Source organism: Paramisgurnus dabryanus, chromosome 15 (genome assembly GCF_030506205.2).
Source record: "Paramisgurnus dabryanus chromosome 15, PD_genome_1.1, whole genome shotgun sequence".
Lineage (NCBI taxonomy): Eukaryota > Metazoa > Chordata > Actinopteri > Cypriniformes > Cobitidae > Paramisgurnus > Paramisgurnus dabryanus.
The window spans coordinates 30,833,022-30,849,089 of NC_133351.1; the positions used below are offsets into that span (position 1 = coordinate 30,833,022).

Genomic DNA, 16,068 nt, shown 5'->3' on the forward strand with positions numbered 1-16,068 from the left:
GTTGGTTGTTGTAAATCATTGTAAATGTTAATCGGTCACATATTTCAATGTCAAAACCCTTTTCTTAGTATGTGTGCTCTTTTCACAGGCCCAGTGAGAACATGCTCATCCGGGCCAACACAGATGGCACGTACAGCGCTAACTGGACCCCTGGTGCCGTTGGCCTTTACACCATTCATGTCACCATAGATGGCATTGAAATTGGTAATCATTTTTGGTTTATATTAGGGATGCTTAACGATTAATCGCGATTAATCGTTAGCAGAATAAAAGTTTTTGTTTACATCATATATGTGTGTGTGAACTGTGTATAATAACTTTGTATAAATAAATGTACACACATGCATGTATATGTTTTAGAAATGTTTACATGTGTATATACATTTGTATATTTATGTATAATTTATATTATATATAAATATAAATACTTAATATATAAAAAAATCTTAAAATTATACATGAATGTGTTCATATTTATTTATATATATATACATATTTATTATACACAGTTTACACACATATGTGATGTAAACAAAAACTTTTATTCTGCTAACGATTAATCGCGATTAATTGTTTAGCATCCCTAAAAGCTATGCATTTAAGCTGTTTGTTATCTGTAATAAAGTGGATTTATTTGGTAGAGCATTGCATTAGCTGCGCAACGGTCGTTGATTCGATTCACAGGTTATACACATACTGCTATAATGTAAACCATAGCTTTTGATACAAGCATTTGCCAAATGCATATCTGTATACCTGTCAATGTAAATGTATTTGCTCAGATGCTGGTCTGGAGGTAGAAGTGAAAGACCCACCCAAAGGAATGATCCCACCTGGGACACAGATGGTCAAACCCAAAGCTGAACCTCAACCAAACAAGGTGAGTTCCCAAGTTCAAGCAGCTAAAGGTGCACTGAATAATTTGGTTTATGTTGGTGACACGATGACACATATGGACGACTCCCAATACCACGATCCGGTTATTAAACTGAGTTTCGTGTCTCCACAAGCAATTTTGGCCCACTAGTATAACTGGAGTCTTTATTTCACAATTGTTTGCTGTTTCACTTATTGCGGTTTTATTATTTTTGGTATTTGGCTCAAACTGTTATTTATACTGCTGTGAAAGAATGCCCACATAAAAAATGAAATGTTTAATGTGTGAAATGGCTTACTTGTAGTTGTCTCTGCATATTGAGATGGAATTAAACATATTTTCAAAGTAATACATATTTCAAAAAGCTTTGAGCTTTGTGGGTAAATTGCCCCCAAGGCATTTCTTCATTCACCTCGTGTTCGTTTACCATGAATTGAGGTGGGAAACAAGCAACACAACTGCGCCAAATCAAAAGACTCGGATTATTTTAATAGCCGATCACTCATCTGTCAGGCACTATGGGTTCTTGATCTCTCTCTGCAATGTATCCCTGCTCTTTGGCCTCCTGCTTCCTGCCATCCTCTCACCTGTCTCGCTGTCTATCTGTCTCTCCCCCTCTGCTTCTCTCAGGTGCGCAAATTTGTGGCCAAGGACAGCGCAGGCCTGCGTGTGCGTAGCCATCCCTCTCTCCAAAGCGAACAGATAGGCATAGTCCATGTCAATGGCACCATCACATTCATTGACGAGGTAAAGCATTCTAGAATAGGGGCCAAACTCTTTGGATCTCCTTATGTCTATCTATGATCTTCTTGATGTCCTTTGCTGTTTTCCTTTCCTTTTATCAGTAAATGTAATTATGATTACAAATTTACACCGATTTCTTCATCTGAGCTTTAAGATTGACTTTTGATTTATTCATTGTTTCTTTGCTGGGTCATTTCATGTAAACTCAACTAGATGTCCCCAGCAAAAATAATTGCTTTTGATTATTCTTTTTTAAGGATATACAAAAATTAAACAGAAAGCCAAAATATTAAATGCCATTTATGCTTTTACTATATATATAATATACACTATGGGCCGGTTTCCCGGACAGGGATGAGACTAAAATACTAAAATTAATGCAAGAGCTGTCCAAACTAAAAACAGCTTGCAGTGACATATCTTAAAGGGACAGTAAGTAGGGTTTTAAGTGTTGTATTAATCAAAATCAATGTCTTTATTCATAAATATGTCCTTGTTGGTGTCAAATGACCTCTGTCAGTGATCTGACTTTTCTTTGTAAGCTTAGAATTTCTTTTCTTTACTTACATTGAACGGGTAAGTCCAAGGACGCTTCCATGTCGTTTCGCCATACTGATAAACTATAATAGCAGAGAGGGACAAAAAGCACTAGCCTACCATTGCGTTTCCACAACGCGTTTACATTCAGAAAACGTGAACTAGCTGCAACGGACAAGGAGATCAGTGAGTACATAACGGCTACCGTAGTTGCAACACGCATTTGGAAAAGCGAGGCGCTAGAGAGCACTGTTCGTTTGAATGCAAAATACAATTTCACCACTAGATGGGGTAAATCCTACTTATTGTCCCTTTGAAATACATCAGTGGCCTTTGTTTAGACTCAAAATGCACGCCAGTAAGGCATGTCTGTTGAAACGAGTTATATTTCATAATTAAAATAAGTCCTAGTCCTGGTTTAGGATAATCCCTGTCAGGGAAACCACCCCTATGTCACAAAAGTGAGTACTCCACTTATGTTTCAGCAAATATTTTAGTATGTCTTCTCAATACCATAGAAATGAAATTGTGTGCTGCTTGTATAGATGGTTTCAGCAGTAACAACATAAACAAACGGCTGTCGTGTTCCGCACGTAACTTCGGGTAAACTCGGCTAAGATTAAATAACAATAAAGTTATTTAAACGTAGTTTATTTATATAACAAGCAAAAAAACAACACATAGATTACCTAGGAAACCAAAACATTTGTTATTTTCCACGAGGCATTCGTTCAAGAGATCAGTTTAGTAACTAGTCAGACAAGTATAGCTTTACTGTCCTCTGAAAATAACTTAACATACTTCTATTAATGTCAGAATAGCCGGAAAGCTGCAAAATAACAAAAGTGATCATTGATTTATATTGGTTAACCATGCAAAGCCACATGTCCTATACATCACATTCATGTTTTTATCTGCTTAACAGGACCATACAAATGTGTGTATCTTGTATTAAAGCAGTTCAAGTTTGTTGCTTTGAGTACATTTCTCTCATACTGACCTCAGGATGTTGAACCTGGCAGAATTGTTATTATCTTAAAAGCTATTATCACTTAGGGTGTACCCACTTTTGTTGCCAGCTATTTTGATGATAATGTCTGTTTGTTAAGTTATTATACTATTTATAGTAAAGCTATACAAGTAGCTCATTGACTACTATAAATTATATCCAAATTTCATTTCTATAGTATTGTTCTTTAAGAAATAGTCGAATATAAGGAAATGTGAGGGGTGTACTCATTTTTGTGACATACAGTATTTAATGATCAGTGTCTGCGCCGTAACAAAGTCTGAAAATTATATATTAACAAATATAGACGGTTTCAGCAGTAACAACATAAACAAGCGGCTGTCGCGGTCCGCACGTAACTTCCGGTAAACTCCGCTAAGAATAAATAACAACAAAGTTCTTTAAACGTAGTTTATTTATATAACAAGCTAAAAAACAACACATAGATTACCTAGGAAACCAAAACATTTGTTATTTTCCACGAGGCATTCGTTCAAGAGATCAGTTTAGTAACTAGTCAGACCATTAAAAAAACGAAACCGGAAGTAAGCTTCAGATCCAGACGTGTATCACGTGCGTCCGATGAAACCGTCTATAACTATTTAGAGCCAGTTAATGTGCCTCAATTTTACCATTTTGGAGTATTTTGGGTTGGTTTGATAAATTTGTTTTAAAAAAATGAAAATAAATTTACAGTTTGCATGGAACCACATTGAGAATCCCCATTTCCCTGGGATTGTACCATATAGGGCCTTATAAATAGAAATAAAGTTTATTAAGAACCAGAACCAGATACAATACTATGATATCTTTTAAACTTTTAAATTTAAATCCACACAAACTTTGGAAAAACAACACAAAAAAATATCACCATCAGCAACAAATTTAGCTTAAGTTTCTACGCTCTGTAATCTGACTCTAAGTGTTAAGTTTAAATAGTCATTTTGACTTCCTTTTACAAAATAGTGATGTATCTCTGTAAATGTTCAACTATGGTAATTTAATATTTTGGCTTTATTTTTCATTTAAGTACTCCTTTTACCAGAATATTCAAAATTAACATTTATAGCTGGGGAAGTTTGCAAAATATATTTGATTTGATATGCAATGACCCTTTTTATTATTTTCTTCATTCACATGCAGAAGACTTTGAGGCTGCAGTTAATTCTCTAACAGGAATTATCTGTCCCTACCCATTCCCAAAACAGCCCATTGCTGCATGCTGATCACTGATAGGTCTAATCCCGCATCTGCAATGCTGTCTGTTGCTTTAAGTGCCCTTTCACATGACTTGCGTCAACATTGCCTTGTGCACTGAACTCTCACAGTGTAGTATAACGCAACATACATGGGCAAAAGTCTTAGGTCACCATGCCACCATTAAATTGTTGTTTTTGCAATGGTTTAGTGACCATATATAAATATTATTCAGTCTTTTTATTAGAATACAGTCAAAGAATTTGTATTCAATGTATAAAACATAAAAGATTTGTTTTCATTTTTTGTTTTTTACTATGACCTCCACTTACACTTGAGCCATAACAGGACCTGCAGGCTCTCTTTAGCCTAAATGAAATAAAACGCTAATTTTTTAATAAAAAAAATTCTAATGTAATTACTTGCCTGAAAAAAATTTCAAGATGTGCTTAGTGCCAAAAACTAACTTTTGCCTGTAAAAAGTATATTATATTTGTATTCTCATATAAAGACACAAAAAATGTATATGGTCATTAAAATTTATTTTAAACAAACAAAACTGGTGGTGGTGCTTTTACACCAGATGGAAATGAAGCAAATAAATTGCACTATTTAGAGTTAACTCACTTCATTGGCGCGTGAAATTTGAAATTCAGACGCAGATACTTTCAATCTTGTAGTCTCAATATGTATAATGTATGGCTTAAATTAAAAGAGCGTTTTGTTTACAACTTACCAGGGGTGCTTTCCCAAAAGCATTGTTGCTATCCTGTTAGTAACTTGGTTGGGAATGGGAAATTGCATTGCAACCAACAAAGTTGCTAACTTAGTTAGCAACAATGTTTTTGGGAAGCGCACCCCAGATTGTCTGACCTCCACACTCACTTTCTTCCAAGCAATATCCTTTTAATTCCTGTTTTTATAAAAGTACGAAGAGATACAGCTCCGGGTGTCTACATACAGCAACGATGAATTTGTCCTTCATTGTTGTTTCGTATTTCTGCCTCAGCTCGCTACTTGAGCAAGCTCCTGATTGGTTAACGCAGTGCGAATATTCGCCAGAGTTCAAAATTTTTCAACTTGCTCAATCGCACTGCGTCTTTCGTGACTTAACATTCAAATCATCCGCGCTTAACGCTTCATCCACGTCTGGTGTAAAAAACGCAACCTTAAGACTTTTTATATATAATGTATACTGTGTAATGTATGTTTTTACTTAGACTTCAAAAGAAAGCTTTTTTCCGTAACATTACTGTATCTACAACACTAATCATGTGAAAGTCAGCACAGCATGTTATACTTGCAAGTTATGTCAAAGAGCTTTTACTTCTCCGCTGGCAGCCGACATTATCATTTGCATTATGTATTTTCCTCAACACATGGGCATCCACTATACATCCAATTGGTTAGTGCTTCGCATTACACGGCCCTGCAGCCTCAGAGGCTCATGCGAGGGGCGTGTACGCAGTTACAAGAGGGCGTGGCTTCGCTCTGTTGCTTGTTTCCCATAGATCCACAATGACGATGGTGTCTGGCTCAGACTGAATGATGACACAGTAAAGAAGTATGTTCCCAACATGAATGGGTACACTGAAGCCTGGTGCCTCTCTTTTAACCAGCATCTGGGTAGAAGCCTCCTGCTCCCCGTCGACGTAAGTAAAGGCCCCCACTGTGCCCCCACACTGCTCATTTGGGATGGGGATTTGTACGTGCATAATTCTCAAATTAACTTCAGGATGATGAATCAATACACTTGAGTTTGGCTCTGTAAAAGTGAATCAAGGGAATCCAGTGACCCATTCCCAAATGTTTACAAGCATGCCTTGGCAAAAACGTGCAAAGGCAAAATGCATGTTGTGCTGCTACTCTGTACTTCGGGCACGGTCATTTAGACACAAGGATGTGATGTGTTAAGAGTGAGTGCATGTCCTTTAATCACTCATCTTATTAACTTCTGGTCTAAGAGACACTAACACACTCATGCTGTTGCGTAGGGCTGCATGATTATTACAAAAAGCATTGAGATTGAATTTATTTATTTATTATGGGTTGCAGTCCTAGTTGTATTCATTAGTAAATTCATTATAAATGGTTACCAATCAGTTGTCATTACTAGTAGGTCTCTTATTCGTGATTTCATTCGTACACACCATTATTGGGCATGTGTGTAAGTGGATACAGTGCTCAACTGCTATAAAGACATGTCTTTAGAGAAAAGTAGTAGAATACATAAATGGGATGTTAATGGACTCTTGTGAAGATTAGCATAATCACTGTTTTATATTCAATTGATTCATTGTGCAGCCCTACCGTTTTGTTACCCATCATACGTGGTGTGAAAAATAGCTCTTGTCTGTAGGGATGCACCGAAATTTTGGCAAAAGAAAAAAGCATTATCTGCCAAAAATAATACAATCAAATAAATAAATGGCGCTCCGCCTTTAAGATTTAAGTCTTACTGCAGTCGTTATCCCAGTGCAACAAAGCAAAGCGCAAGCGCAAAGTTATGTGTGATGCTCCATTGCCCGACCCGTGATTGTATTTTAACGTGTATTTAGTGTCATTTAAGTAAAGTTGAAATCCTCCTCTGAAAGGCAACAAATATAGTTGTTAATGTTCATCGGGTTTGATGATAAAGTGCACAGTTCTCTGTAATGCCGGGTTTACACCAGCCACGCGTACCGCGCCGCAGGATGCCTAATCGCGTCTTTGCATTGACCTAACATGTAAATCCCCTGCACTTGCCGCCTCTACCGCGTCTGGTGTAAACGCAACACCAGCCGCGGTAGAGGCGGCAAAAACGCGCTATCCGCGCGTAGTTGGACATTTGAGTTTACTTGCTTCATTTGCGCCTGAAAGCCGCGCGTGAAATTCAAGTCATTTGAGACATTCACGCGGAAATTCGCGTCATGGCTTCTGCGACTGCTGAGACTTTGCTCGCTTCCTGTAATCACGTCACTACTACAGCAAGGTCCTGATTGGTTAATGCGGCGCGAAAATCCGCCGAAGGTCCGAATTTTTTAATTTGCGCATTTCTGCGCCTACGCTCAATTAGTCGGAACACAACGCACGTTCTGCGCCATCTGCACTGCAGGATGCCTAATCACGTCTTTGCATTGACCTAACATGTAAATCCCCCGCGCTTGCCGCCTCTAGCGCGTCTGGTGTAAACGTAACATAATGCTGTGTTTACACCAGCCCAGGTAGAGGTGGCAAAAAAGCACTATCCGCGCGTAGTTGGACATTTGTGTTTACTTTAATTCATTCGAGACATTCACGCGGAAATTCGCGTCATGGTAGGGGCTTCTGCGACTCTGCTGAGACTCCACTCGCTTCCTGTAATCACGTCACTACTAAAGCAAGGTCCTGATTGGTTAATGCGGCGCGGAAATCCGCCGAAGTTCAGATTTTTGAATTTGCGCGTTTCCGCGGCTACGCTCAATTCGTGCCGTGCCTTCCCGCGCGTTCTGCGTAATTTGCGCCGCAGGATGCCTAATCGCGTCTTTGCATTGACTTAACATGTAAATCATCCACGCTTCCCGCCTCTACCGCGGCTGGGGTAAACGCAGCATAACTCATGCTGGACTGACATGGTGCAGGTGATGACATCACTGAAGCCGTTCACATTAGCAGAACAGAAGCTCACTGACTTGCTGTGTCCTGCCTGTTGTTTTCATTCAAATGATTGTCAGTGCTCAACGCAATTTTTTATACCTGCCCCTGCAGGCCAGTGGTTCAGGTTTTCATTGGCCCAACCAAAAAATAATTTAAAATAATAATTCATAAGTCAAATATAATTGTTTACATGTACATTTTATTTATCATTTAAGACATTTGGCCATTTAAATGTAAACTCTTAATTCTGAAAATTCACAAAACTCTCATTAGGGTCAATAGTTTTAGGTCTATCAGGATTAACTGTGCACAGAAAGGGAGAACTCATATCTAAGGAAGATAACAAACCAATATTATTAAAACAGTGTTATTAATATGCCGTATTGATATGTCTCTCAATGCGCTTAAAATTCACTTCATTCATAAGTTTGGCCATTAAGTTTAATGGACCAGATGAAAGATTATCAGCAACCCGTGAGACACCATGCACACTATGTGCTGTCGGCTTTTCTCATGAGCTTTGAGATTTTGTTTACAGTAGTTTCTTGTTCCAACGAAAAGGCCGCCGACTTGTCAGCTTTACCTGGAAACTGATGCCAAACTGTGCAAAACATTGCATTGTTTCTTTCATCATGTTTTACCTAACTAAATGTTTGCGTCCAAGATGTTAAATTATTAAATTTTTGTTTGGCCTCATAATTAGAGGGCGCTGGCACTGCCACCCTCTTAAAGCGTAACTTAACCCCAGGTCAGAGCCTGACTCCACCCACTGGCAATATTTGAAAAATGCAAGAAAAGTGGGCAGATCCCAACGGAGATAGAGGTGAACTGAGCTCATACCAAGGGTGTGGTGAGATCGTAACAAGGGCAGGTGAGCTTGTTCCTGCTTCCTCACAAGGTATTTTTTGGACCCAACATCCAATAGGAAAATTCAACTGCAGTAGCCACCGTTCAACCTGAAGAGGGCAGCACTCAGACGTTTTTACACCATATATTGTAGCGTTGAAACACTTTATATCCAAATGTAAAAAACTTACTAAAATCAATGAAACAAAAGTTGGTTTAGGGTTTAGTTATGCTTTAATTTCTCTTTGCTCTACCAGTTGACGAAACAAGCAGCACACACAACAGTGTCCACAACAACCAATAAGGTAGGAGAAACCTCATAAGCCGCACTTAAAATGTCTCGATGTTGACAATGCATAAGAATACATACAGACAAACGTCACAGGCAGAAATATATTTTAGTGACTGAGGTTGAAGCACTGACCCAACAATACTGTTTATTGGGCCGAACGTCTCTAAGCGGACCCTGGGCCTTTGGGCAGTCCTTTATTTGAGCCCTGATTGTGTACCCTAATTAAACTTAGTATTAACAAGGCTGCTGCATTACTTTACTAATGTTTTACATATAATAGTTTTCTAGAACTTTACATTATTTAGATAAAAACCTGTTATAAAGTTGATTCTGTTGCATAGAACAGATTCTGTTGCATAGAAGTCCTTTGTAGTCCTATTCCGATTCATTGAATTAATAAACTAAAAAGTCTTATATTAATATAATTATACAAAAACTTTTTTAAATAAATTTTTTTTAGGTTTTCGGCATCCAGTCTATCCAGAATATTTTGGCTCAAAATGTTCATTTCGGTGCATCACTACTAGTCTGGTACTGAATATCAATGTACAAAGCTTTGCTGTTTGTCATGATGTACAGAAGTATGAATGGCACCAAGGCAGCCTAATGGAAACCTTTGGCTCTTCTCTAAAGATTTGCTTAAAGTTGCTCCATGGCACTGGAACCTTTACAACAGCCTTTGGGTTAAAAGATGTTGATGTGTTTAAATGTTCGTATTAAATTAATTAAGGTGGTCCTGTGGGATTTAATGAGGTTCTGCCATGAAACAAGCTGTTGTCTGAATCCTGCTTAGCCTATACGTTTGGCCATGATTCTGAGGGCACAGATACTTCTGAATATAAAAATGTCATCAGGATGCCCAATAGGAGCAGCATGACACACCACAGATTTTTTTTGGAAGATTATAAATCTTCTTATGTCTACATTTCTGTGCGTTTTGATGTGATTTAGTTGTAATCGGATTGTTCAGAATCAACCAAAGACCAAAATTAGTTTTAGTATTGTTTAATTCTTTACAACCTTGAAATTCTTATCTTACTGTCTCAATGAAGAAATAAAGACAACCAAAAATACCTGCCACAATAACAACGCCGTCTCTTCCAAAAAAAGACAACCATGCCATCTGGGTTTCTACTTTAAGGTAATTGCCCATCGTGTTTTGACTTGCTTGTAATCTGTTGCTTAGAATACCTTTAGCGCTAGCCAAGGAGTCAGGGATATCGACTTTTTATCTTGGACGACATTATCTTGTTTTCCACAGGTGAGTTGTCAGAAGGTCGAGTTGTGTGTAGCTTGACTCCTGCTTTGCTTTCCACCAGTATTTCTCATTAGTTTGTGAAATTTGACAACTGTGAGATTGCACATACAGTAACGTTGGAGCATTATCAAAGTTGCATGTTTAAATCTTGTGAGTGAAAAAAAAAACACTTTGAACATTTTTTCCTATAACACATTTTTAAGTGCCTTGTAACAACTTAATAATCCTTTCATTTCATTTGTTAGGTTAATGTTTTGCATTTTCATGTAATTCAAAACAAACACAGTTGCATGAGGATTGTACAGAAAATCTGGATTTTTAAATGCATGTTTATTTTTTCTTACACACTCATATTTGTCCGTTTTTAAACAGCATGCGTACGTGATACATTGTTACAGGACCGCACTGTTATGTGATCACCCTACGATTTCTATTTGGATTAGGATAAATTTTGTAAAGATTGTCTTGTTTATATGTAGAGCCACGCTTAAAAAGTACAATTTCTAAATTAAAATCTGTTTTGAAACAGTAAAAATGTATAGGTGATGTGTAACAGTAGAGCGATGTTTCGAAACACATGATCTTGTGTATATTTAGTGTTATCTGTATCTACCTAGTGACGTCTCTTTTCCAGACATTTTTTTTTTCCGGAAAATGGTTACATAAATGCTTTCATTTTTGATAAGAATGGTGTCTTAAGCTATGAAATTTTTGGATGTTTGGTAACACTTTACTTAAATTGGTGTGCGTAAGACTGACATGGCAGCTTCATAATTATGACATGACATGACATGAGATTTTATGCAGTTTATGACAACTATCTGTCATTTGTTCTTATGTCATTTTTAATGCAAAGATGACATTGTTCAAGATGTTTTTGTTATGACTAAACCAATACAGCATAACTTATGACATAGCAAAATAATAATCAAACTTAAGAAACTACCTAGCTGTATGGGTTAACATTACATCAAACTGTCATTTAAATACCATTAAGTGTTGTGTTAATACTCTGTCAAATAGTTTTATAACAGCATCATAAATATTTTTCTTGACCTCAGCTTCAGTGATACAAATTGATTTTTTTTCTTAAACACCCTTAAGGAAACAAACAAAAAATAGCATTATAAACTGAAGAATATTTATGACGTTGTTATAAAACTATTTGACAGAATATTAACACTAAATTACATTTTAATGACAAATTATAATTGAACCACTGTAGTTGAGGTCAAGAAAAATATTCATGACGCTGTTATAAAACTATTTGACAGAATATTAACAGTTAATGACATTTTAATGACAAATTATATTTGTATGACTGGTAAAAAGTGATCAAGGTGTCATAACAAAGACATCTCAAACAATGTCATTTTTGCATTAAAAATGACGTTATTGAACGAATTACACTTAATGACGTCATAACGTGCATAAAATCTCCTTCATGTTCATAGCCCATGTCATGATTATGAAGGTGTCATGTCAGTCTTATGAACACCCCTTCAAGTAAAGTGTTACTGGATATTTTAACCATACCAGACCTGTTAAAGATTAAGGCAAATTTTATTCCTACTTTCATAACCCCTTCAAAGTTAAATTAGATCCTCCAAAAAGCAGCATAAAAATCTAAAAGTAAAATCAGATTTTTATTATATTGTATTATATTTGTGTTTAAAGTGTAATTAAAAAATTGCCTTGATGCTATGGTTACACTACAAAGAATAAGGTCTTAAAAATTGCAACCTGAATACAAAGATCCTATTTCTAAGAACTTAACAACTAGATTTCATTTAGTTTCAACATCTCCCAAGATTTTCATTGACAATTTTACTCAATTTTAATCTTTTTTAAAGGGGTCCTGTTATGCGTTTTTATTTTGTGTTTCACACTAACTTTAGTTGGTGTGTAACATAATAATTGTGCGTTTCATTCTGTATTGATCACCACTGTTCCCTTATAATGCATTCAAGGGCTTTATTATCCCATATAAAAGCTATTCTTATAATACATCGGTATTGTGTAAAACTTAATTTAGAATGTTTTTTTTACTTTGCATCTGATAAGATGATTATACAATATAAACACCGCTATTTAAAACATCATGTTCTAATTTTGTCTTTGTGTCTGGTTCTACCTAAAGCCACCAACAATTGGTCCGGCATTGGTGTCAAAGTTAGATTTTACACACGGCACAGCTTTTACACACTGGCTGGCCTCCATTGCTCTTGCAGAGTTGTTTTTGGTCAACCCGCTTCTTGAACAGATTAGGCAAAACAAACGTCATAGTTGGTGTTTTCTCATAAGAAGCTCACTGGTATTGTGAGGGGCGGACATTTCTGACACACAGTGTAAGCGTATAAACCAATTACAAAGACTGGATCAGGGCATAATAGGACCCCTTTAATGCACCTCTTACTTTCAACTCGTGTGCATTAACCCGTGTGCTTTGGTTTTGCAGGAGGGCAGGTCAAGTTTGGATGATTATGAAAAGGACGTCAGTGGCCACCCTTGTCAGGAGGCCACCGTACGTGACCTGGGCACAGGCCAGGGCAACGGACCAGGTCTTTATAAGGTAGTGAAGACCGGACCTTCGGGTCACAACATCAGAAGCTGCCCAAACCTTAGAGGTATCCCCATTGGAATGTTAGTTCTGGGGAACAAAGTCAAGGCGGTAGGCGAGGTATGGACTCCCAACTGTGCTACTGTGGCTGCCAATAAAAGACTAATTAGCCAGATTCTTGCTAGTTTTGCAGTTTCTGTAACACAAAATCTTGATCTTTCTTTAAACAAACAGGTGAACACTTTGTGTAACTTCCGTTTTGTAGCATAAGCACAAAATTTGTCTCAGGTCTGGGTGTGGTTTTGTTCTCAGGAACCAACAAGCATGGCTTCAAATGATCTTGAACATTTAAACTGGCTTTTAGTGAAAGTTAACAAATTAAGCTTGTGAATAGTAAATCCCCAAACCATCTCAGAATTCCCACTCTGAATAGCAGGGATGGACAAAATTCATGGTACCTTTTTAATTGGAATTTGAATTGATTTGGCAACAGGATGTTACATTGGAATTTGAATTGGAATGTCAGGATGAGAAATTTACTAAATTGCAATTTAAAGAAATTCAGAACATTTATTGTTGAACTTAGGACATGGCATAAATATTTACAAATATTATTAATTCTGCTTGGTTATGCAGCATTTTTATTTTATTTAAATAATCTAAATTGGGACTTCTGACAAGTAAATTTTTCTTCCCACCATGATCTGTAAAATAAGTGTCAAATTCTAAATTTTATGAAATCTGTATAAATAAAAAAATATCTTTAGGTAATTACATTTTTTAAATTTTAATTATTGACATCATAAGTTTAAAAAAACACCCAATGTTTGTGTGCATGATGACTTTTTACAGAGTACTCATGTAGAAAAATGAAATGTATGAATGTAAAACTACACTCACAGATGCCTCTTAATTTCTTTGAATGACATACTATTTTAATTCTGATTCCTTAAATTTAAAGCGGACATTTCACAAGACTTTTTAAATATGTCAAATAAATGTTTGGTGTCCCCTGATTACATATGTGAAGCTTTAGCTTAAAATATCATATAGATAATTTATTTAACATGCTTAAATTGCCACTTTGTGTGAGCAAAAATGTGCCATTTTTGGGTATGTCCTTTAAAATGCAAATCTAAGTGCCGTGTTTGGATAGTGCAGATTAAAGGGCAGTATTATCCCCTTCTGATGTCACTGAGGGAGCCAAGTTTTAATGACCTATTTTTTCATATGCTTGCAGAGAATGGTTTACCAAAACTTAGTTACTGGGTTGATCTTTTTCACGTTTTTATGTTGATAGAAGCAGTGGAGAAGTCAAATTTTCATGATATGTCCCCTTTAATTTGGTAATACATTCTGTTTGTAACTTCAATTCAAATTTTAAAAAGCCCTTAATTCTTGTAAACACTTTATTTTATGCCATTTGAAGTGTTTGTGTTTAATCATGGGTTGCGCTGGACTTGGTATCTCAATAGATGGTGTGGTGTGTCATGCTGTCCTCAAACGCTCTCTTAAAGTTGCTGTGTCTGAACTCCCCGTCTTGCACAAATTCTGCTATACTTTTCACAAAAACCCCCTTAATGAAATCATGTTGAGTTCAAAATAGTGACCGTTTTGTCTGCTAGTCTGGTGTTTAGAGATGAGGTAAATAAAGTTGTGTCTGTATCAGGTGATTAACCCGGAGGGTACTTGGGTTCAGCTGGATAAGAACAGTGTGGTGGAGTTCTGTGAAAGCGATGATGGTGAGGCCTGGTCTCTTGCCCGAGACAGAGGAGGGATTCAGTACCTGCGGCACGATGAAGGTAGCACACATTTTCCTCTTTTTATGGGAAGTTAAACATTTTATTTTGTCATCATTTATCCATCCCATGCTTTTTCTCAACCTTTCAACATTCTATGAAATGTGTAAGTTGGATTTAAAGGGCACATATTATGTCAATTTTTACTTTAAGATGTAATGTAAATCTTGAATGCCTAGAATGTGCTTGTAAAGTTTCAGCTCAAGGTACCCCACAGATAATTTGTTAGCATGTCCAAAATGCTCCTATTTGTGTGGGAACAAAAAAGTGCTGTTTCTTTTTTCTGATGAACACAAAAGAAGATATTTTGAGCAATGATGGTAAACACACAGCAGTAAGTGACCATAGACTTCCATAGTAGGAATAAAAAAATATGATGGAATTTAATGAGTACTGTCTTATCATCATTTATCAAAATATTTTCTTCATCATTTATCACAATACTTCCAAAATATATATTTTTTTCTACTATGGAAGTCAATGGTCACTTACTGCTGTGTGTTTACCATCATTTCTAAAAATATCTTCTTTTGTGTTCATCAGGTTTAAAACAACATGAGGATGACAAAATGATGACAGAATTTTCCTTTTAAAGTGAAATATCCCTTTAAATGCAAATTAGATCCTGCCTTCATGCCCTTACCAACAGACAGTGAGCACTTTCGGTTAAAAATTGATATAATTTTTGTAAATACATTCTGAGACAATAGTATCTTTAGCTGCGTTAGCACTACAATGTGCTAACAAACACATTTAGAAAAGCTTTTGAGTAAAATTAACCAGTCAGTCAGTGGCCCTGGGTGGGGCTTTATAAGTGTGATGTCACATTAACAAGAGAATCAAAACCGCAATGTCTAATGAGACTGCTTTGATTTATTGGGGATTTAAAAAATATGTATTTTTTTCATTGTAGGGTGGTTGTCAACACACATTTATGTCCTAATAACTTGTAAAAGTGGATTTTGCATAATATGTGCCCTTTAAGAATATCCTTGTTGGGGTTTATATATTAAAGTTCCATGATAATTGGTCTGTAAATTTACAAAATATATTATAAAATTGGTTCTTTTGTTTACTGTGACAAAGATGGCTGATATCCGATATGTCACATTTGATTGGAGAGGTGGATTGTCAGTGAAAAAACACTTAAAGTCTATGTAAAGTGATATTAAATATGTGTTCTGAGGTTTGTCTTACCTAAGAAAAATCTGTTATTAACCTACCAGCCAAATTTGAATGATAAATAAAATAAACAGCATTAACTGCTTTCAGACGCTGGAGGTGTCTGTTTTTAGTGTTGAAGCCATGCCCATTCGTGGGAAAGCTGCTGTTTC

At 36.4% G+C, this 16,068-nt stretch overlaps 1 protein-coding gene across 17 annotated transcripts in view; it reads left to right on the top strand.

The window, feature by feature from the left end:
* Window positions 1-16,068, top strand: part of mycbp2 (MYC binding protein 2) — a 106,138-nt gene that overhangs the window by 61,019 nt on the left and 29,051 nt on the right. For 11 of the 17 annotated variants that reach the window (XM_065293050.2, XM_065293049.2, XM_065293051.2 and 8 more), the window contains 6 exons: window positions 89-204; window positions 783-880; window positions 1,508-1,624; window positions 5,876-6,016; window positions 12,834-13,055; window positions 14,605-14,737. In XM_065293050.2, the coding sequence (XP_065149122.1) occupies window positions 89-204; window positions 783-880; window positions 1,508-1,624; window positions 5,876-6,016; window positions 12,834-13,055; window positions 14,605-14,737 (827 nt within the window). The remainder of the gene's footprint in view (window positions 1-88; window positions 205-782; window positions 881-1,507; window positions 1,625-5,875; window positions 6,017-12,833; window positions 13,056-14,604; window positions 14,738-16,068) is intronic. The other 6 variants (XM_065293064.2, XM_065293068.2, XM_065293059.2 and 3 more) reach the window with 5 other exon arrangements.